Below are 25,413 nucleotides of genomic sequence, written 5' to 3' on the forward strand. Positions count from 1 at the left end.
GGCTTTTGTTCTAGAGGGACTTACAGGTTTAATCGGCTACTCATTGTCAGGTTCCAGCTGAGCTTCCTGTGAAGCAGGAGGGCCTGACTTAAATTGCAGATCAATTTTCTCCCTTGTTAAGTTGACTGAGTGTCGACTGCTATATGCGGTCATGTGTTGGATTGTTTCTCTATACAGTCCCTCTGGTGCTGATTGAGAAATCAGAGGTTGCTGGAAGGAGAACATGTCAGATTCCTCTTTTGTAGATTAGGTGCTTGTTTTTGCTCATGTTAATTGTTTTTCAATAGGCTTTTCCCTGTAAAGTTGTGCAGTATTCATAAGGCTTTTGAAAATAACCTCCCTCCCTTGTGAGATTTGATTTACTCAAAGAAATATGGCACAAGCACAGTTTTACAAAACAAGTAGTTTGTTGCTGTTGTTTTACATTTAAGCAGCACAACTGTTTTTTTAACATTGATAATAATAAGAAATGTTTCTTGAACACCAATCAGCATATTAGAATACTTTGTGACACTGAAGACTGAAGTAATGGATGCTGAAAAATCAGCTTTGCTTTTTAATATATTTAAACAGAAAACATTTTAAATTTTCTAATAATATTTCAAAATATTTTACTGTATATTTGTTCTTTCAAAGATATTAAATGCACGTATGTGTGTGTTTGTGGTATTAGGAAACCTTACATTATGGGGACAAAATATACCCACAAAGATGGAAATATCCAGTGTTTGTGGGGACATTTGTGGTCCCAATGTGAAAAACAGCTTTTAGATCATACCGAATGATGTTTTGGAAAATGTAAAAATGTAGAAACTTTTCTGTGATGGGTAGGTTTAGGGGTAGGAGATAGAATATACAGTTTGTACAGTTGAAAAGTCATTTTGTCTAGAATGTCCCCATAAAACATGAAAACCCAAGACATTTTGTGGTTGTCAAATGTTAGTGGAATCCATTGTTAACATGCTGATCCACTAAAAATCACCTTGAGACCACTTGAGACATTAAGTGTCTAAAACTTTTTTGTGACCACTCTGCATCTCAAAATAGAACATTTAGAAGCATTGATGAACTGAACAGGCTTCATCTGCATTTTTTGAAAGTTAATATGCTGTTACAGTGCAGGCGTATAAGTTGTTTTATTCCTATAGGTCTTTGCACTGAAGCTTAAAAATCTCAGCATGCCAAAGCAGTGTGTGAAAAGAGCCATCTGCTCGAGTCCTGTGTGTCCTCTCTAAGTCTGTCTCACTGTGTGGCCACTGCAGTGAGCAGCCACAGACTCCACACCCCCACTGTGCATTTCCTTATGACTCAGAAACCCTCCCGATCACATCCCCATTCACGTCCTGAATCTCAACTCTGTTTTTTCATTGTTTTTTTTCTAAGAGTTTTTGGAGATTTATTGATTATTCAACCCATTGCTCTAATACTTAAGCAACTCTAATAATCATAATCTGTGTTTTTTTCTTATACTTTGCCACTAGCCATATGCTTTAGCATAGATGGAGTAGCCATACATTACCGGAAATCATTCATTTTCAGCGAGAGCTGGTGATTTGAGGTGCATGATGCAAAAGTGCCTTAAGGCAATGCGACAGAGTTGAGCAGAGTTTAACTGAAGTGCAATGACTTCCAATGGGAGTGCAGACAGTGGCGCCGCCGCCTGAGACAGATGGTTACTGCAGTTAGGTAGAAATTGTTGTGGAGCGTGGCAATAGCAAAGCCAAAGGTCATGGATTTCCATTTCCAATGCACGAAATGATAAAATGTATACATTGAGTGCAATGTAAGTTGCTTTAGATAAAACATGTAACCAAATGCATAAATGCAAAATGTATATATTCTGGGTATTTTTCAACTTTGCTAAAGGTCTGAAAATGTTTTCACATTTAAGAGTTAAGAGTGTTTTCTCCGATTTCTATGCTAATATGACTTTGCTGCGTTTAGGAGTTTAGCAGGTGGTTTTATCTAAAGCGACTTACATATCAGGAACAGCGCAAGCCCATAGAACCGTATGGTAAAAAGTTGTGGAATTTGGCACAAAGATAGAGGACAGTCTGAACAATTATCACAGCAATTTTGGAGTCTCTATCTCAATCCCTCTAGTGCCACCAACTGCCCAAAGTTTCACTTGTACTTATAATTCTGAACAGTAAATATTTTTTTCCCCCTTTGATTTCTTGACTCAAGGCTACTCAAGAGCTATGACGTAATTTTCCATCATGATTTTTTTTTTTGTAGTTTTCCGAAAATCCTACATTTTCAAAGTTGTCCTATAGAGAGTTCGTCCCATTTTCACCAAAATTGGTTCAGATCATCTTCAGACCATGCTGGCAAAAAGTTATTAATGCTTAAGTGTTTTTTCTTTAATTGCTAATGTGACCTTTTACACCACAGACTGAACAAAATTAAGCATTGCTTGGTAATTGGTTGACCTAAATTGGTATTCTGTCAGGATCACTATCGTCAAAGATGATCGATTGACTATTAGCATACAGTTTGGATTGGCGGTATGGTTCTGTTCAGGGCTAGAACTCCATGTGCACCCATGCAGCCTAGCATGGATAAGAGCAGGGAGAGATCTGTTTACCCTTAGGGTAAATAGAACAGAACCAACATAATGTATTGCAGGTATCATTAATGTCGATAACAAAAAACTAAATAATTTGGAAATTTTGTCTGATTCAAGGGGAATAAAAATACCAAATCCTGATGGGATGAGAGGAGGAGCTGGGGATGGAGAAGGGTAAATGAGCTCTGGAGAATGCGATAGCTGCTGATAGTATGGAAGGAGCTTTTATGCTGTGATAGATGTCGTATTCCTATAGGTAGACATAATCAGCTGATGCGAGCTTGACTAACGTGACCTGCCAAAACTGACGCTATGCTTGATTTATCTAATTGTGTACTTAAATTTAACAGCTGACAGCTGATTGGTTGATTGTAATCCATTACATACCTTTCTACCAAAGTTATCCAACATTATCAGGATGAATTTGTTCTGACACAGTTTAACTTTGAGTTCTTCTCATATTATATTACCATTTTTTAAACTATAGCGAATAAACTGTGATAATGTCTGAATACATTTTGGTATGTATGTATTAAATAAGAGTTAGTATAGGAAGTGCCTTTTGTCTATGGTTTGAAATTGTGACTTCAACACATTTTATACATATAAGATTTATGCCATTGAAAAGTATAGGTCAGACAGACAGTGAGTGAGTGAAAGAAAGAGAAAATGAACAGAAACAGATACCCAAGCTGCTGTAGTCAATTGGTCCGTCTTGCAGAAAAGCATCAGGTGGAACAGACGCTATGGGCCAGTGGGTCAGTACCAAAATAAAGAAAGTCACTGAACCAAGTGTCTGTCTTTTGGGTCTGAGGGGATGAGATAGGGTCCTGTACTGTCACAAAATCATTAATGCAACCAACGGCATCATTCCCCGACACGTCATTCAAACTTCACTTTAACAAGGATGGTACATTTCAGATATTTTTTTTCTGATTGATTCTTCAGCAATAGGTACTCACTTTATCTGTGGACTTTCACAGTTTTACATTTGTATTATTAGTCCACTAACAATGTCCAACAGTTTATAGGCTTCACTTGTTAATGTATCACAGATGAACGTGAATTAATTATTTTTTTGTTGTCATTTTTCTAAAGTATTATAAACATTTCCACCACTTTTCGAGTTGATTTGTGCATTCTAACTTTGATCAATTTTCTGGCTCCATTGTCTTGCTTAGGCATTGTATTATAAATGCATAAACATCATTATTTTCACAATTTTTGCAGAATTTGATTGGAAATGGCACACAGTACAAATATTGTGCTTACACATAATATTTACCTTGATTTTTCTTTGTCTTCACTCACTATGTCTCATATTTCCAAATATTCTTCATACAGTGGACTACCAGTAAAATTGATACAAATTTGGGAGCAAAATTATTCAGACACTTTGACCTGACCATGTTTTGCTTTAGTGTTGTTTCTTTAATTGCTATATTTACCTTAATTTTTCTTTGTCTTCACTCAGTATCTCTCATATTTCATCTCAAGCTCTTCACTGAATGTGTTTTCTCCTTGGTATCCAAGTAAAATCTTGGTTTGTTTTGGCAGTCATTTCTTTTTTTGGTTGGATTTTCATATTTTAAGATTTAAGGTTGATCATGTTAAACTTTTCCAAAACCTTCTACAATCTAAACTTTTAGACAAAGAAAAATGGTAATTTTGTAAAGAATCATTCCCTGGGACTTTTGCAATATGAAAAATGTATATATACAGTGCACACTTTTTTTTAGTTTTTTTTGCTAGACATCAAATTTGAGTTTTCACAGCTATAAAAAAAAATGTAATGCAGAAGGAAAAGACAAAGAACAGTTTTGCATTTGATTGCGAATCTGCTCACGAACAGCTGTGAGGCTGAAAAACTATCTCTTCCATATCAGCAATGTTTAGCGATGCATTAGGAAGAAGTTTAGAGAAGAGGGAATTGGATCTCAGCGAAGTCAGACAAGATATGAGCCTATATATATCAGAGCACCATGACAAAGGAGAAAATAAATCACTCTCATTATGGACGGGAAAGAAGACAGCATCCGAAACATCCAGTCCCATTACATGCTGCATATGTAATAGACATATTTATGCAAACAACCCTTTCTTATCCTTGTCTCATGAATATCTTTTATGTCAATGCTGCATGTTAAACAAAGCGGTGTGTACTCAACTATTCATGAAGTCTGCTGTATATTTCCGCTCACGTTTACCTTAATCAATACAGATGTTACAGGGTTCGCCGGTTTCTAAGATGAAAGTTATTAAGTGATAAACTGCAACATGAAGCACTACTGCTCATTTTTAGAACACTTTATGGTGCATCTAAATGTGTGTAATAGGCCTTCCATGTGAGTTAGAGGAGGAGGGAGCTCTTAGCACTGCCGAAGATGATTATGATGATGATGCTGATGAAGATGGTAAAGACTATAGAGCGATCAAGCGAGGGAATGTGTTTTTTCTCAGTGAAGACAAACAACGTTAATGTTTTCTCACCACATACAGCAGCCGTGTGTAAATGGGGAAGATTTGCATTCCCTCATGCATATGTCTTCTCTGAATCCCACAGCACACATAGGAAAGCTTCATAAAGCCTGACTGATAAGATTTAACACCATGATGTATTTTCTAGGAGCAGAATTGAAGAACTTTGTTCCAGTTGCTCCATACCTCATTTACTCGCATTTTAAAATGTTTGAATGTCATTGCATTAGATACAAAAGTTCCAACCAAGCAGCATTTATTTCCATGAAAGAACAATAAACATGAAAAGCATTTTAAAAAATGAGGAATTATAAATATATCTATATTTTTTAAATGAAAACAAAGGGCATTTGGAAACTCTGTTGATATTTCATTATCTAATGCATTGAAATGAATAGGATTTAAGTAGAGCTGCACGATTAATCGTTAAAAGATTGTGATTTCGATTCAAATACCCATGCAATCTTATTCCTAAATGACAATGATTTGGCTCTGTCTAAACCTTTGACAAGTGCAGTTGACAAGTGAAACATCTTCACAAACAGTCTTGTTACAATAACTCATATCATTACAGAAGTACTGGGATAAAGTTTATACTTCGGATATAAACACTGATGTCTACGGTAGCAATCAGAAGAAATCACTTTTTGAAAGTAACTTGAAGCTTTAAAGATGGCATCAATTACATCGTTACAACACAGTAGGTGGCTGTTAAAAATCTATTTGTCATTCAATCATTCATTCAAGATATTTGTTCAAAAACACTGATCCATTCATTAATGAAACATTAATGAAACAAAGTGTTCATGAGTGAGTCATTGAATCATTCACTCTAAAAAATCTTGGGGTATTTTTTCTACCTAAGTCCTGGGTTGAGCTTTTTGGGTCATTTTTTCAATGTTTGGGTAGTTACCCAGCTTCTGGGTCAGACGTAACAACCCAGTGTTTCGGTAGTTTTTGTGTTACCCAGATCTTAGTCTCAGCCTCAGACGTCAAGCTCATGGACCATTGGCTGAACGTAGAAGCAGAACTCATCGTGTTTACAACTGTGACAATGAGCGCTTATCAGGATCAACCAAATGCTGGATTTTCAAAAGTATGTGAAGTTCGTGGGTCCATTGTTGCAGTAAATTTGCACATCGTTCTTGAATGAATAATTTATAGATACACGCCGGTCTGTTATTACAGGGACATCGACTTTTACATTTTCACGCCCCTAAACATGGCGAGGAACAAATCGAACTGTGATTGGTTGTGATTGGTTACATGTCAGTCAAACATCCTCTTGGGCGGTCTTCGACCAATGAAACCTGCAAAAGAGTCCAGACCTTCTGCTGTCAGTGTGAAGGTCTGGCTACGCAAGACTACCCATATCCTGGGTCAGAAGTAACAACCCAGTGTTTGGGTAGTTTTTGTGTTACCCAGATCCTGGGTCAGATATAACAACCCAGGGGTTGAGTTATTTACCGGGGCATTCACTGGATTTTTGCGACCTCTTCAGGAGAAAGCAGTGCATCTCCGTCAAATTGGTACATGTCTTCGGTAAAATACAGATTTGTGTACATTTTAGCTCTGGCACAAGATCCAGTGCTGTCACGGTGGAAACGGTAAAACAGAGACTGGTCGATTACACTTGAATTACTTCTAAATGTTACATTTGGACTTCTTATATTTGTTAAACAAGCTTAAATGTAGGCAGTTTGTATTAAAATTATATAAAATATGCTATACTGTAAAATATGATCGAAAATAAAGGAATTATCATGCAAACCAGTGGTTTGTGGAGTTTATTTTATTTTTTTTAAATTGAGGATTTAAGTTAATCTGTAAACATAAATTATTGTATGAAATTAAAAAAATAGTGCTATAGTAAAAGTTAATCAAACAATTATGCTGGGTTAAATAAACAACCCAATTTTCTGGGTAAAATTTACCTAACATGTGTTCTGTCCTATATTTACCCAGCCCTTGGGTTAAAAACAACCTAAATTGGGTTGTATGTAACCCAGTGTTTTTCAGTGTTCATTCAAACTAACTTAATAATAATAATTAATTCAAATTAATTAAATATTTTTAAATAGACTGCAGCAATTTACATCTTGTAAATTACATATTGCTTTCTTTAGTTGTCTATTCAGAATCATGATATCTTGTTAAAAACAAAAACAAAAATGATTCTCAATTTATCCAGAATCGTGCAGCCCTAGATTTAATTATCCAAATGCTTTTTCAAGTGCCAATATACAGGAGACCAATGTGCAGAGACAGATGTAGGCTACTCATACTACACTGTACGTAATTTCCAAAGATTATTGGAGTAGGCCCATGTTTTACAATAAATATTTATTAATCACATGTGACACTTTGTTTCTTTGTACTTGATTGTGAAATGTACTTGCAAATTCAGAGTGAAAATTGTTTCTTCAGTGTACAAGAAGTGTATATTACACAGGGTCAGATTGTCTTTTGCACCTAGGCACCCGGTTCCCCTGAATGACAGATGTGTTAGTCAATTTATGTTTGTCTGCATTGACGAGACACATCAGAGGTAGGGCTGCTCGATTATGGAAAAAATCATAATCACGATTATTTTGGTCAATATTGAAATCACGATTATGTAACACGATTATTTCACATGACTTTGGGAATGTGTTGTATTTATTAAAAATACACCTTTCAACAATTCAATTGAAATTGTAACATTTGTTGTACTTTTTGAACTATTAAAATAAATAATATAACATATATTCGAATCAAAGTATAAAAGTATTCACGTAAAAATGATAACCACAAATAAATAAGATCAACAATATGGTTCGGCTATGCTTTTCATGTACGTCTAACATTAGTTTTCAGGTACAGAAATGTATCAAATGTAAAATAACATTGCATATTTGAGTGCATAAATTAAAGATTAATCCTATTAAACTTACAAAAGCTATTCAATCAAGAGCGGTGAGTGATGTCCTTGTCTTTTGTTGTTTGACATTAAACAGACAGCAGTAAAGGCTACTGCCTCTTTAAGACCTCGCGTCTTCTGTATCGACTGTATAAAGTTCACTTAAGGCATATACAGACTATGTCTGCTAAGATACTCATCAAGATGGACATGTTGACATACGTTTTGTGTGAGTTTGTCCGTTTAAGAGCAAGACTTGAAAGAGAACTCAATATTTGCGCGCTGAGAGACGTGTGCGCGCTCTCGGATGAGCGCACAGAGACACATTTTCTCACAGCGCGCGCGGCTTCTCATTCTAAACCTAAACCCTAAAGCACTAAACCCGGGTGATGACGGTGAAAACGACTGGTCATATTCGAAAATATGGCAGCACTCGCAATCTCGCATGCATTGAACAAAGTTTACAAAGAGAGAATTATTTGAAAAATATGAAGGAAAAAAAGGACGTTTACACGGCTCCCCTGCTCTCGTCAGTTTTTGTTTCTTTATTAGATTGTCATAGGTCACTCTGTTTAATTTTCAAGTGGTTAAACAAATTCGTGGTGTTCCCTTGCGTTGCAGCCACTACCATGTAGCAAATCTTGCACGTAGCATGTTTCTGCTCGTCGTCTGATTCCTCGAAGCCAAACTGTTCCCAGACAACGGAGTTGGTTTTGCCATTTTTGCTCACCAAACGCTGCTGTAACTGCCCTCCTTCTGCCATCTTTACTCGCGCAGAGTTTTTAAATTCCAGCGGATGATATGCACACGAGTCACGACCTGAGAGAGATTTGTGGGTTCGGGAGGGGCGGATGTGCGCGTGCGCGTTTCATTCAGAACGCAAGGCAAAATAATCATTTTTTCTCGATTGTACTATTTTGGTGATCGTTGGGAGGCAAAATCGAAATCGAAATTCGATTAATTGCACAGCCCTAATCAGAGGCCATTGCGGCTAAAGAAAGTCCCAGCTATGCTCTTCTTATGCAACCCTCCCAGCCGGCAGACCCTACGAGTGCATAACCGAGTGATTATGATGAGGAAGACTTACAGTCTCAATATGCACATTAATTCTCATGTGCAAAGCTAAAATACTTCCGTAGTCTTTGGGGAGAAATGATATCGGAGGTCAGTGGCTGTATGTCGATTGTTTGTCTTCACCAGACCAAAAATAATCGCAATGCAAAAAGGTTTCATATTGCCGTTAGCATTCAAAAAGGTTGGAAGTGTTTGCTTTTCATCTTCTAAGATTCAGATGCATTTTTATAATATCAATCAAAATGTGAGAGAGCGAGGCACAGTATTAATAAAAAAAACTATAGTGTGTTTTTGTGCATTGTCTTAACTTTATTGCATTTGCCTTTATGTATAAACCTCACTTGGGCATGTAGCAGTGTGGTGCATTAAATATGAATGCATTTTAGTGTCTATATGAGTCACAGATGTGATCTCTCATCCGAACGCTCTCCGTTCCAGTGGAATAACACAATAACATGCTACCAGATACGTCACCGTGACTGATCTACAGACAAACAGAGGCTATTTTCATGTTTATTTATAAAAAGTTGTTGAGGAAGATTCCAGCTCACAACCTCTTGCACTTGAGGACAGAATTATTACTCTGAACCATATCAGCTCATGCTCTGGTAGGTGCCCAAACCCCCTTAAGCCCCCCTGAATATTCTAGAGTCACCCCTGCATGCTTCTGGGATTTTTATGTGATCCATATCTTGTGTTTTTAGCTGTTGTTTGGGTCAGAAAGCGGTCAATAGTTGTTGTTATGAGCATAAATCAAATCTATATCCATTCGCTACCATATACCAAAACATCTGGGTGTATTTATGTAATAGTTGCCTTGACCTTTGCCATCTTTCAGTCATTGGTTTGTTCACTGGTGTTGAATGTGATATGGGCGTATTTACTAATGCACACTCAAGCCACGTCTACATTTTTAAAGAGTTCATGATTTATAAATCAGATCGCTGTTATCGCTCATGGCGGGACGTGTTTGCTTCTGTGAAGCATATTGAGAAGTCTGCCGCTTTTATGGTGTTAGGCGAGACATTTTGCTTTTGTCCATGGATACGCGTTCCTTTTCGTCTTGTGAAACGTCTTTTACGTACTTGACAATCTTTTTGAGCAGAAAATCAATAAAACATGGCAAGAACGTCATTGTTCTGCCTCTAAATGCTGTTCTGCAGGTGTAGAGACGCAATTGGAGCAAACCCGATTTCTTTTTCTAGCGAGACATTACTTGTTCTCATGTTTTGACACCGTGTCTTTTCTTCTTCCCTTTGAGGCCTGAGTGTTTCTGGGAACACGAAGACAAAATCACTCTGTAATTACTGATCCTGTCATCGGATGTTAATTGCGAGTGACCTCCAGGGCTGTTTATAATTATGCAGTCCTGCAATAACTGCTAATCTCTCTGAAACCGAATATTTCAAAAGCCTTAAATAATGTTGTGTTTGTTTTTTTCTTCTGTGCTTTATTCAATGAAGTGCAAACTGATACTAAATGTGGCTTCTTTTAAATCAAGATAATTGTTACTCCAATAACACTCCTTGATGTTACTTTTCTTTCTGTTTAGACATTGATTGCTAATGTCTGTGTTTCTACATCCTGTCTGACCTTTGGTAAAAAGTCTTTAACCCACTTTGCTTTACAGTAAAAGTCGGTTGGTGTGAGATGCCGGTGCTTTGATCACAGTGATGAGTGTTAAGCGCAACCCTCCTGTGCATTTAAAAGAGAACTATTGATTTGGCCTATGAAGCCAGAAAGCTTTAGACTGGAGAAGGAATTGTATGTGATTGTCAACATCAAAATGGACCCTTTTTATTTTCTTAATACTCTCTGCTGGTTTTTATGGAAGCTTGTTTTCTAGAAATTTGGGATTAAAGTTAAAGGTGAACAGTCAAAAAAATAGTCAAATTCTGAGAAATAAAATCACATTGTGAGATTTAAAGTTTTATTTATTTACTTCCAGCAACATTAAAGAGGTCATGAACTGGCTTTTTTTTTATTACTGTTGTCTGAGGTCAACTTATGACATTGGCATGGTTTTTACATTCAAAAACATCATAATGAATAAGTAAAAGGCTATTTTTTACCCTGTTTTTGAGCCTAGCTCTTGTAACGCTCGGTTTTTATGGGCGTGCCGCATTGAAGACTTGGAAGTAAACGTGCACTGGATAACAGTTTTGCATATTATAATGAACTTCGCCTCCCTTACACGTGAGGAATTTTTTTGAAAGGGTGTAGGAAAACAGCAACCGGAATGATTTGCCCACAGGGCTCAAGAAATGTCTTTAACAAACAAACACAATGATCTCTCATCCACCCGCAATTCATTGGAATGTAATTTTTTTATTACTTGGCCAGCCCAATCAGTGGATATAACCACGAACTGCATCACTGACACACACACACTCACACACACACACAAGCATCTGCAAAACTTCACCTCAGACAAATCAGCATGTTCAAAACTTCCACAATTGTATTTTTCCTTCAAATTATCAGTCAAGAGAGTGAACAACGCACATCAAGAAAGGAATGTTATTTCACTATTTAAGATGGCCCATACATGTTCGAGTCTGATCCCGAATCGTAGGACAATGAACCAACAACACCTCAAATACAAAGGATACTCCAGCCTGTGACAGCGTGGAAGTTATGTTGAGTTAGACACGTACACCTAATCAGTATCAAACGATCTGTAATAGTGCAATACTATCACATATAAAACTTTTTACTCACATAAGTGTGTTTCATCATTCCTGTCAGATCCAGAAGCCACAGCATTGTTTTTTAATCTCATCCTGCATCTCTGCAAATCCAGTCTATTGTTTACAAACGAATCCAGTGAAATGAAATCTTTGAAACATGCCATAAGCTTTATTTCTTGGAAGTTCAATCCGTTTTAGCTCCACGTAGGCCTATGTTATTTATCTAACATGTCATTACATGCACGAGTCGGTGGGTGGTGCTGCAGAATTAGGCTTTCATCTTGAGGCGGCGTTTCACTGCACTCTGACGTCACAGGGATGCACATAATAACAAGGAAGTGTTCAGCTCCTACTGTCATGTTCTGTTTATTTTGGTTTTCAGTCATCACATGTTCCTTTGTCTTAGTTTTCCCGCCACTTGTCTGTTTCCATAGTTACCCTCATTAGTTAATTTGTCCCAGCTATGTCTAGTTAATCATCTTGTTTCTGTTTGCTATTTAAGTTCTTCCCTTTTCACTCAGTCTCTGTTCCGGTCACCGTTATGTTAGATGTGTTGTGCGATTGCCTGTCTATCTGTCTTTGAAGTATTTACAATTAAACGATGTTTCGGAAATGAAGCTCTAGCGTAAGTTCTGCCAGGAAGATTCAATGTTACGTCACTTATCACATTCAGACCTATCCAATCATGTCCTAATTCTCAGAGTATAAAAGATCAGTAGTTACACATGTCTGAGTTCGCAGATGCTGACGCCAACAGCAACAGCATGAAGGCAGGGGCGCTGCCGACCCCCTGGGAGGGATAGGCGGGGACCATCCTCCCCACCACCACCAGGTTGGTCCCCGCCTATCCCTCCCAGGGGGTCGGCTGCACCCCTGCCTTCATCTTCAGGCAGGAAATGCAGAGTCTCGAGAGGAGAGACCCTCTAATGCAGCAAAGACATTCTTATTGTAATACTTGCTGGTCTGCTAATATACTTGCTATTTTTATCGTACTTCATCTGGCCTCTCGATTATTTCTGGTAGAACTGTATTTACCTGTCTTCGTCTGCGTCTTCCTTCCACTTACAGGATATTCTTATATTACCATGATCTTTTATATATAAAAAGCTCATGGGGAAGTTGATTTCTCAATTCATGACCCCTTTTTGAAAAAAAAAAGACAAAAGCACAATAAAATGAATAATAAAAAAGTATGTATCAAAATATTAATAAATAAGAAATGTATCAAAATATTAATAAATACTAGACTAAAATACAACTTTTTGTTACATATTCTGTTTTACTAGGCAATCCACCTGCCACAGGAACAGGTACATTGATAATCACTCTGGAGGACGAGAACGACAATGCTCCCTACGTCTTCCCCTCGGTGGCCCGCGTGTGTGAGGACGCTAAAGACATAAATGTGGTGGTGATCGGGGGACGAGACAAGGACATTCATCCTAATACAGATCCTTTCAAGATCGAGCTTGGCAAACAGCCAGGGCTGGAGAAAACATGGAAGATCTCCAGGATCAATGGTAAGTTAATTCTCAGATGGGACACAGAAACAGGCACTCACCCATGGTTAAACACATACCGGCAATTTCTAAGGCCTGTTCGAGGAAATATACAAGGTGTTCTTACTAAAAGAATAGTTTATCTTAATATAGTTAAGCATAATTGATTTTTTTGTTGATTAATCCATTTCAGCACAAATGCATTTAGTAATAATGCAATTAGATTGTGAAAACACTGCATATACAGGCATAAATTACTATACTGTATAAATTAATTACTTTCACTGCAAACATTGTACACATTTGATTGATTGTTAATTGTAATGACAATCAATCATGAACATTTCTGAAAAAGTGCCACTTTAAATCGGCTGGAAATGTTGGCCGGATTTACTGAGATCATAACAGTCCTGAAAACTGGCATCCCTATAGTGAATAGTATTATTGTGGTAGACTACCAGCTACAGTATACCAGCACCAAACCAGCACTAACCAGCCAGTACAAAAGTGAAAATTCTGGTGTTTTCTCCAGGGTCAAATATCCAAACTTTGTATAAAGATGATTCTCAATGTTATGAAAGATATAACAGAATCATTTGATATACCATTTTACTTTATGCAATATGTGTGTGAACATGGCCATATGCCATTCCCATTCTATGCAATTCATCTATAAACTGTATCTAATTTGCATATTAATGTGTTTTGGGACAATGTATTATGTAAAAAGACGTGTAATAATATTTTCATAAGACTGTCTCATATTTTGTAAGAATATCCAGACTTAAAACTGTGCATGTTGTCAGAGAAATTCGCTAAAATATAATGTCCACTACAGAGGCAAAACCTCTATTCTGGGTCTCAGGAGGATATTTCTGTCTCGTCTAGAATGGCATTTATATTTAGATGTCACTTCCGAAACTTTGCAGCATGCAATTGGCCATCGGTCCTCTTAGCAGCAATAGTTTTATTCAATACATTTTATAGACTGTATCCTCGAAAGCGAGCCAACATCACAATCACTAAAATGCTGTTGCTTTGTCAGTTCATCGCAATCTTACAAAGTTCTGCAAAAACTCGCTGTAAATATCTGCATTCGACACTCTCCAGAGCTCTGACACAAATTTGCTAATCTGCCAAATCTGTTTTGCCAATATTATCACAGTATCAACTGAGGGTGCTTTTGCTTGCAGCTTGCCAGCACCCCTGTAGAACCAGGCCTGGGCCACATGCTGCTGAGAGCGAAAGGATCCCTTTATTGTCACAGACAGTGTGTGTATCATTAGATATCACTCTGACCAAATAGCTGAGTGTATTTGGGCTTTATCTTAGCTGACTCTCGATTACCCATCTCTCCTGAGAGCACACACTCAAATATAGAAAGGCTTGTGACTTCTGTCAGCTGTTTGAGAAGAGAATCAGTGGCAGATGCTTTGATACAGAGACAGAACAAGAGAGGCTATTTGAGATCGAGTGGCTTATAGTCTCCTGTAGCCAAATCTTTTGCAGTTTATTCTGCCTATTTGGAGAGGAAGATACTGTCTGACTGACATGTAAAGTGGCCGGAATGGTACATTCAGTTGTTTTCTGGTGTTTTTCAGATACTCATTCCCAGATCATGTTGCTGCACAGTCTTAAAAAGGCCAACTACAACCTGCCGCTGGTTCTGACCGACTCTGGCATCCCCCCCATATCCAACAACACAGAACTGAAAGTTCAGGTGTGCACCTGTAAGAAGAACAGAATGGACTGCAGCCGTGCCGCCTCAGTACAAACAAACCTCTTGCTGCTGCTCGGCCTGGTTCTGCTCTCCATGCTCTGTAAGTACCCTGTCGCTCCAGCCCTTCAAAACACACTCCTGATCTTTCTTATCAGAAATTCTAGGTGATTTGCTAAAATGTGGAGTTTTAAAGTTTGATAGGTGCTGCATATTTCATGGTTTCTAATAAAGTGCAAATAAATATTGCAAGTGTTCCAGAGCCACGGTTTTGCCTGACAGGCAAAATATGGAAAGTCAGAACTCTGCAGATTTTATTATAGTACAAAACTCTTTTAATCCTTGAACCTGGAACCTCGTCCATTCTGTGCAGAAACGGCACATCTGAACAGACTTCATTTTGCAGGACTCCCTGGGCATTTAAAGCTAGTATTTTAAATCTTTTTGGATTCAGGAATTAGTAGAGTCCAGTTTACAGGCTGCTTGCAGAATCACTCCCATTCATTCAGTTTGTTTATGTACCACATTCTAGAGGGCTAAAAGCCAATCTGCTCTCATGTGGCACCTTCACACACACACTTTGATTCTTAATTCCTAATTTGTGTCATTACCTAGATGATCCACATCTGTTTTTTGTGATGGTTGGTCTAGAGTCCCTTGTTTGTCCTGAGCAGTTAAACTGCCCAATGTTCTTCAGAAAAATCCTCCAGGTCCTGTAAATTCTTCAGTTTTCCAGCACCTTTTGTATATTTGAACCCTTTCCAGACTGTATGATTTTGAGATCCATCTTTTCACATTGAGGACAGCTGTGGGACTCAAACACAACTATTAAAAAAAAGTTTCAAACATTCACTGATGCTCTAGAAGGAAACACGATGCTTTAAGAGCCCGGGGATGAAAACTTCTGAACAGGATCAAAAGCAACAGAAGATATTTACATGTTTCCCGGAAGACAAATTAAGTACAGTTTAGTGTGAAAATGTCGCTGCTGGAAACGGTTAAAATATACAAAAGGCACGAATTTGCAGGACCTGTACATACTCAGGAAAAAGGTACAGAGCTGTCACTGGGTCAGTACCCTAAGGTACAAAAGTGAAAGGTAAATCTTTGTTCCTTATTTACCCTAAAATAGTACATATTAGTACCTCAAAAGTACATATTAATAATTTAAAAGCACATATTAAAGGGTTAGTTCACCCAAAAATGAAAATTCTGTCATTAATTACTTACCCTCATGTCGTTCGACACCCGTAAGACCTCCGTTCATCTTCGGAACACAAATTAAGATATTTTAGTTGAAATCTGATGGCTCTGAAAGGCCTCCATTGGCACAATGGTACGGTACACTCTCAAGACCCTTAAAAGGTACTAAAGACGTCGTTACAAAGTCCATCTCACTACAGTGGTTCTAAAATAACTTTATGAATTGGCGAGAATAGTTTTTGTGCGCAAAAAAACCCTAAATAACGACCTATATAGTGATGACGATTTCAAAACACGGCCTCATGAAGCTTCGAAGCGTTATGAATCAGTGAGTCGAATCATGATTCGGATCGCGTGTCAAATCGCCAAACTGCTGAAATTTGGCGATCCAAACTGCTCATTCGGCTCACTGATTCATAACGCTTCGCAGCTTCATGAGGCCGTCTTTTGAAATCGTCATCACTATATAGGTCGTTATTTAGGGTTTTTTTGCGCACAAAAACTATTCTCCCCGATTCATAAAGTTATTTTAGAACCACTGTAGTGAGATGGACTTTGTAACGACGTCTTTAGTACCTTTTAAGGGTCTTGAGAGTGTACCGTGCCATTCTGCCAATGGAGGCCTTTCAGAGCCATCAGATTTCAACTAAAATATCTTAATTTGTGTTCCGAAGATGAACGGAGGTCTTATGGGTGTCGAACGACATGAGGGTAAGTAATTAATGACAGAATTTTCATTTTTGGGTGAACTAACCCTTTAATAGCTTAAATGTACATACTAGTATCTTTTAGTTTTTTTACTGCCCCAGTGACAGCTTTGTGTGTTTACTGTAAAACTAAAGATATTGATTTCTTTTTTTTTTGGCAAGGTTCACTCGACCGTCAGTTTTAAAAGTTTTCCAGCATTTACTTGTTGCTACTTTAGCTCAGTTTTAATGCTGGTGATGTATACCTTGCTGTACAGTTTGACAGGAAATTGGCTTCTCTTCCAAAATGTCTTCAGTGACCCTGTATCTACTTACTGTGGTAAAGCCTGGAACTGCATTAAGAGTTGATCCATATCAGGCTAGATTTACAGCATGTATAGGGCCACTATTACAGCCACCAGAGAGACATAGAAGCATTCAAAGTAATATGCACAGATTAAAGGTTGCTTTACAGCAGGTCCTAAGCTTCTCAGTGTGTGTGTGTTTAGGCCTATGTGTGTGTGCCGATGTGTATTATATGTTTGTCCCGTAGTTAATCTCCCATACAAACCTGCACACAGTCCCCCGGTGACTCTTTCTCCCGGCAATAACATTAATAATTCACTCCTTTAGAGGGGCTGGAACATAATGGAACTCTATACAGCCATTCTAAAATGGAAAACTGAGGAAAAATAAATCTGTTCAGAAGGGATGTCCTTCTCTGAGGATTTCTGGTGCTAGATTCCTCGCCCAAGCCCTGGTTTGGATAGAAGTCGGATCCATCTATGATTTTTGACACTGTGAAGCCAATGTCTCCAGATCTGCATGAAAAATGGAAGGCAGATATTTTCCATAGTTTCTCTCTCCCCCAGTCACTTTCTTATGTGTTATCTATTTGCATTCAGATACCCATGTTTTTGCTTAGATTTTGACTTAATATCCTGAAGATTACCATTTGAGCTCACATCTGCAAAAACGTCTAAACAAATAGTAAAAAAAGGTGCTATGTTTATATATGAGTCACATATTTGAGGTCTAAATAACTACATCCTCGCCTAAAAAACTCTTAAAACTACATTATGTGACACAAAAAAACTGTAGTATTTGTTTCATGACAGGCGCCGCAAGTGACACAAACGGTGAAACGGGTTCCAATTTGTAACTAAATATACAGATTTTAACATAGAGTGTGATTCAAAAGTCTGAGAGCACGTTGAAAATATAGGACATTTTAGAAATTTTGAAAGGATATTTTAGAAATTTGACAAATGTGATGCAAAATGAATGAAAAATTATTAGTTTACTAGTCAAATAGATACATTTGTAATATTGATAATCTAAACTCCTTTGTACAAAATGTCATAATTTTCCCCAGTTGATTCACAAGATTCTCTTCGGATCATCTCAAATCATGCTGGAGAATATGATCATCAGGCTTTACACAAACTTGTAGAGTTCATGCAGCTTAAGTCCTGCTCATTAAAGCAAAAGGGCAACAAATCATTACTAATTTTAAATTAATTTGATTTATGCTGATCATATAAATTGCAATTAATTGTTTTGTATTAAATAACGAAGAAGGGGGGGGGGGGGGGGGGCATTCCATTTTAGGATTGGGGATCGCTTTCTACTGTTCGGCCTGACATTGGCATGCGGTTCACGCATTCCACGATCCTCCCTGCCATGCGGGTATAAATAAGGAAGTGAATGCACCGCATCTTTGCTTTTCCGTTGGGGAGCTGAACTTAGTGACTCAGAGGCCGTTCAGCAACTGTGGTGATGGGACGTGTGAGTCCGTTTCCTCCTTCAAGGAATGAGGGATACACACGTAACCGAGATGTTTTCACTAGTGGTCTCTGATGTTTGGACCCCACTGTAAATTAAGGATGTACTGTATGTGTGTGTGTGTGTGTGTGTGTGTGTGTGTGTTTCACATTCAGGCAGTGATGCATTGAAACAAGCAGTTTGAAAGTGTGTGCACGTGTTTATATCTTGTGTGACATGACACAAAGCTGGTGCATGCTGGTCTCGGAACTGCACTACACGCACACTAATGACTCCTGCAAGGATGCGTTTCACTGTCGCACAGGAAGACACAGTCGAGTCCATGTCGCACGCTGATCGAGTGGGAGGGAGAGAGTGTCTGACTTCAATTTCCTTATCACCTTAATGAACCCTGACCCCCGGTGAGAGAGAGAGCGGTGAGAACAGGCAGATAAGCCCAGAAGCTCAGTGATGGAGCTCTGCAAGAGAGAAATGGCTGAAAGATTAGACAGAACCCGCTTCATCTGTCTCCTCTACAGGAGACACATACTCACACACATGAATTACTGTCATGTAGTTCATTAGTTTGTGCCGTTCCACTTGTTTATAGGTAGTCGACATGAATACACTATAATTTGATGATGTCCTGCGGTGTGACACCTCTCTGAGGCTTGATGTCACGCCTGCAAAACATCATTTTGATATTTCTTCTTTAATTATTATTTTATAATTATTATTCACATGACCATTTAAAGAGATGCAAATTAACATTTTGTAATTTTCTTCTGTGGTATGTAAAGGTTTGGAAGATAAAATATTTTGGGGAGAAATTACCCTTTGAAATTGGCTAGTGAAGGCAAAAAAGATGATTAAAATTGGTTAAAGATGAAAGAAATTCTATACATTATTTATATGTAATGAAGTTCCAAATGTAGGTTCAGGAGGAGCCTAAACATTCAGTCCTGTCAATCATCATTACGTGCATACTATTTAAGCGACAAACACCGCTTCATCCCATTGACAAATTTTTCCGGCAACTCTCCTCCTCCCCTGAGCCCCGGATTTGAGCCTCCTCTGCGGACAGCAAGCCAAATTCGTTTTACTATAATCCGTCAAGACTGAATGGGCAGGCAAACTTATGTATTACATAAGTTAGCTTATGCATGCATATCAATTATAACCTTGATTTTGACCATCTTGAATATAAAAAGGCACATGGATCTGTCTGCACATAGATATGATGATGATGAATTGAAAATCTACAACAGTTAATATTAATTCAAATTGTTTTAATTACGTTTCATTCAGCTTTTTTAAAAAGAAAAGTGTATGTTTCTAAATTGTTTGTGTCTTCTCCACTGAGCTCCTGTGCTTACCTTCACGGACCCCCAGGTTAAAAAACACTGGCTCTATAGCTGAGGCATGGTTGTTTGGTCCCAAGTGTGAGTGTGATTTCTTCTGTTTCTCTGTAACTACTGTATGTTTCCTGAAGATAAACCAGACTAGTGTTAAAGTTTTAGGTCAAATAAAAGTTAGAAAAGTTGTAGACCTAAAAAAAACTATAGAGGGCGAGACAGAGAGTGAGAGAGATTGTAATATACAACAGAGTGCAACAGTCCTGTCCACTTTTTTCAATGGCCTTGGTTACGGACAGTGTTTTAGTCTAGATCCCCTAAAACGAGACCAAGACCAAGACAAGACCAAGACTTTGTGGGGTTGAGACCAAGACAAGACCAAGACCAAGACAGGGCGAGACCGAGACCGAGACCGAGTCAAGACCAAGACCAGACCAGACCAGCACTCCTTAAATTCATCTAAAAGATCCATATCTACTGTCTGAGAAATTACTTATATTTAATGAATAAATACAATTACAATAGTAAGACACTATAACGCTGTTACCAATCAAATCACTAACAATAAAATTCATGGCACAGAAGTTGCATCTGAATTGGTACAATTACACCTGCATAAATAATGTTCAGATTCATTTAACATTAAAACATTAACATTTAACAGTCACGGAATCATTTATTCAACCGATTTGTTCAAAGCAGCTGATTCATCTAATAACGAAACATTGCAGAATTATTTTATTTTATTTTATTAGTTTATTGAACGTTTGTATAAATCAATATAATTTGCAATCACGCTTATATTCATGAAAACAGCTCTCTTGCGATATTGCTTAATTATATTCTGTGTTATATATATAAAAAACTAAATCTCAGAATTTTGTGGGCATTTATATTAATTTTGGGCATTTTTGAGACAATGCTGCATTGATTCTGAACCCGGCAGCACAGTAACAAAAGAAATCACATTACAAAAAAGTTATTGATTGCATTTTAAGCAGTACGTTTTACATCAAATCACATTAATGATGTTAAATCAGAAAATGCATCTGCAATTTAGTGATATCCTTGCAGTTGTAGTCTTGACTGGTTTTGAGATAAAATCCCGAGTCCTCTAAGTCCAAGACCAAGACTAGGCTGAGGAGAAATGCAGTCGAGACCGAGACAAGACCATGACCTTCAAAAAATGGTCTTAAGACCGGTCTCGAGTACCACAAAACTAGTTACGGAAGAATTTTCCTATTCATTTTTTCAACAGGTACATTATAGCTATAAGCCATGAACCAAACCAACCTGCTACGAGGGATATCACAAATACAAACTTTGATTTGAAGCAAAAAATTACTTAAAGGAACACTAGCTGCTTTTCCACAATCGAGCCAAACCGTTCTCATTGTTTAATCGTTCCATTCCGACATTTCCGAGCCAATGCGGGCCAGCTGAGACAGATATGGTTTCATTTTCTACTGTGGGGCTGATAACGGAGCTCTTTGGAATGTAATACAAATGCGTCTGTCATTGCCTTGGTAATGCAAGAGTTTATAGACGATTAGATATAAATAGCAACCGTTATGGAGGATGATCAGATATTTCTTTTAATTGTATTGTTAATTTGTGTTTACGTTGCTTAAATTGTATGCTTAGCCAGCTACAGTGAAACTGGTAGCCAGGCAACAAGACACGTGACCAATCCTGAGTGGCGACATCTATACACCATTCTACCATAAGCCAACTGTGCTGAGGATTCCAGGCCGAGAAAGGTTTGTAATCGTGCTGTGACGTACCAGGCTCAAGTAGAAATACAACAGGAACCTTGCTGTTCTTAGAACCATTCGACCTGACAGTGGAAAAGCGGCTTATGTAACTTTTGGTGGTTAAAAAACAAAACTGCATGCATTTTGCGGAATAAAGCTTCGGCTCTGCGTGATTGTGTGGAAGAATATGGTTATCCTATTGATCATAAAACATTCACTACTAGACTTAAGATATATAACCATTTTAGATGGAAAGAATTTCAATCTGACTAGCTGAAGATGTTACTTTAGCTTTACCCATTAATAGCCACGGTACTTAAAAGGATACTTCACCGATTAGCATTAAGCTTTGTATCAGTAGAAACCGGATAGTATAGGGTCAATTCAGGGTGATTGGGACACTTTTTCAGTCATCTCAATGGCAAAAAGTGTCCCAATCACCCTGAATTCACCCTATTCGAATGACCGTGCTTCCCTCGCTCATATCCCCCTGAGACGAGTATTTTGTTTCTGTATTTTGTTTCTGGAAAAAAACCTCAGATGATGCAAAAAATTTTGGCCAGGCTTTTGGGGGAGGCTTTTTTGGCCAGAGGCTAGAGACTACAGCCAGTAGTAGGAGCTAGTTCCGCATGTTTTCAACCCGCCCATAAGGGGGTGGGATCTCACTCACTCATCGACTTGTCACAACACTGATAAAACCGGTATCACCGACCGGGGCTTTTCAAATCACTAATTTTAAACGTGCAGATAATTAAGATGTAACAGCAGTTAGCTGTTGATATTTAAGTTTCTTCAGAGTGTAAGGAGACTGACTGTCATTTGCAGTGCTTCCTGGGAGTGGGTGGGAACTAAAGAGTCATTTTGGCGCGATTTGCACGTTTTTATTATCTATTATCTATGATTTCTTTACAGAATCATGGGTAATGTAGTTTTTCACCATGAATTCTGCTGCTAAACACTACTATTAAACAAAACCGTATACCATCATCTAACAATTTCAAAGCTCACAGTATGTCTGTCTTTAAAGGTTTTAAGTTATCTTTAAAAATCAGTTTGCCTGAATAGGACTTTTACTTCCGTAATCCAACTGTTGCACTCTGTATGGATTAAAAAAATTAAGAAAGAAAAGGTTTTAAAATTTTGCAGTGTCAATAGCCCTATTCAAACGGCCCAGGTGAAAAAGACGCAGTATCAAAGTATTAAAAATGCATTATAGTATATTTGTATTGTACTAAAAACATAGTACAAATAAAGTACATTTAAATGCATGTAATAGTACGTATTTTTCACCTGGGGGGACTAGTTTTCCAGGGGGACGTTAGAGAAAGTTGTGTTAAACATACAAACTTTGCTATTTTAATCCAGTCTAAATCTGCCGAGTTTTTCTCACACAACCTCTGTAAAAATTCCAGGGCAAATAACCTACTGTTTTTCAGGCAAACTCGACGGTCCTCTGGGAAATCTAACTTAATCCTGTCTGAATGAGAATGTCTGTGATTGCCAATATTGTATTATCCTAACGCTTGCCTACCATTTGCACACTAGTTTTCAGCATCATTTCATTTCAATATGGATAGTATCTGACGAAAAAATTTAATTACAAAATTAATAAATGGAGCCAAACCGCAGAACTGCGAAGACTGTCCATTTTAATATCAGTGTCAGGTAAGAGTAAGAGACATATCTAGATTTCTCTGCTCACTTGTTTATTTTAAACAGCCACTTCTATAAACTTGTGAAGTTTACTTAAAGGGTTTTTAGAATTATTAAAATTATATCAATAAATAATACATTAAAAAGACATACGTCATTTGTGATGCACGCAAGCAAAGCTGATGAGCTTCTGTAATGCCCACATCTAGAAAACACACACTTCCACCTCTAAAAACACGGAGATGTTAGTCCCGTTCAAATCGGTACATGAAAAGAATTGTAACTCAAATATTGTTTAGAAAACTAGTTCCATCCAAATAGGGCTATAGAGAGATTGTCAAACTTAAATGTTAAGTTCTTTTTTTTAAGTTTCTATTGACCAAAAATAAAATGAGTGAAATTAAGGTTCAAGATTTATTTTCCATTTGGTGTGAAAGGCTTTTAATTGCTGAAAACAGGACATAAAGAAGAATCATAAAGAAGAATCATACTCAGTGGGAATTTCACTTTAAAGTGACCGTTTGTTTGTGTTGCGTGTTTGCTGCTGTGAGTGTGTATGTGTTTTGGTGGATGTGTATTTTTAGCTTCCATGTTGCTAACCTTCTGCTTCACGGACTGAAAAAATCCATACTCTTCTCTGTTCTTCCACCATTCTCAAGGATAAAAGAGTCCAGTGGACTTTCATTTATGGCCCCTTAAATAATGTATGGAAGCCTCTGGGAGAACACAAACAGATCCTCTATGAACTGACACAAGTTACTCTCTATTTAGGCCCCCATGAAAGTTCCAAAATCCTGCACCAGATACCTGCGTGTGCCACATCATGGGGGGCACGACTGGCACCGTCTCACACGCACTCAGTGGTCTTGACGTCTTCGATCCCACAGGAGCCATTGTTGCTGTTTCTGATGACAGTTTGCCAAACATCACCTTCTGTGCTGATTTGCCCTTTGAGTCCATTGATTTTGCTTGTCCTTCGAAAACGTGGCTCCCATTGAGCTGTGTATCTGATTACACCGGCGATGTTAATGGCAGAGAGGAAGAAAAACACATCATTTACAACACAAGACGAGGCCAGGTTCTGAAACAAATATCGAGAGGAAATCAAATTATATTTTACACTGACAAAATAGGCTTTGATGTAGCAATTGAGCTCAAGACCAGATCACAGAGGAGACTGTTAGGTGCACATGTTCAGCAGAGGATGGGTCAAACAATGCCAAGATGACCTTACTGCCCCCTGTAGGACTGGTTGCAAACTACAATTCAGAGATAACTCCATTTGGGGGTCAGATATTTGTATTATTATTATTATTATTTAGCTAAGACAAAGTAAGTTAATCAAAAGTAACATTAAAGACATTTATAATGTAAAAAAACATCTTGAGCAGCAAGTGAGCATGAATTATTTCTGTAGGATCATGTGACACTGAACTGGAGTAATGATGCTGCGAATTCAGCTTTGCCATCGTAGGAATAAATTACATTTTAAAATATATTAAAATTGAAAGCAGTTATTTTAAATTGTAATAATATCTCAGAATATTGCTGTTTTTACTGTATTTTTACAGTATTTATTTTTCTATTTTACAGATTTCTCTCAAAAACATTTTAAAAATCGTACCAACCTCAAATTTTTTGAACAGTAATGTTAGTATAGTAAAGATTATTATAATACTGTATTTTGTTGATTAGAGATTACTGATTCTCTTTTATACTGTTGCTTTTTGCAATATCATTATCTGCGCCCACCATTTTACTTTCTTACAAATAGCATATTACTACTTGAATATCATCTACCACTATTTGCATGCATGTAAATGATATCTACTTTTCAATTTTTTTCTTTTCATTTTCATTTTTTTTTAAGACCGTGGTTAAACAGGTAGTTAGGTAGTGCAGATGGTATAAACACACAAATTTGAAATATTTAATTAATAGTTTATAGTCATAGTTTAATTAATAATTGCTGTAATTGAAAATTATGAGACAGTGGTTTGTAGTATTTTCCTAACGTGATATTTTCCATCAAATGAAGAGTTGTGATGTACCCAACAGGCCTCTAAAACTAC

At 37.6% G+C, this 25,413-nt stretch overlaps 1 protein-coding gene across 1 annotated transcript in view; it reads left to right on the forward strand.

Annotated features, from left to right (window-relative positions):
* Nucleotides 1-25,413, forward strand: part of cdh13 (cadherin 13, H-cadherin (heart)) — a 467,661-nt gene that overhangs the window by 438,621 nt on the left and 3,627 nt on the right. Inside the window, exons 12-13 of the mRNA XM_079825536.1 lie at nt 12,997-13,230; nt 14,811-15,029. Coding sequence (XP_079681662.1) covers nt 12,997-13,230; nt 14,811-15,029 — 453 coding nt within the window. The remainder of the gene's footprint in view (nt 1-12,996; nt 13,231-14,810; nt 15,030-25,413) is intronic.

This window comes from Gobio gobio, assembly GCF_949357685.1.
Source record: "Gobio gobio genome assembly, chromosome: 9".
Lineage (NCBI taxonomy): Eukaryota > Metazoa > Chordata > Actinopteri > Cypriniformes > Gobionidae > Gobio > Gobio gobio.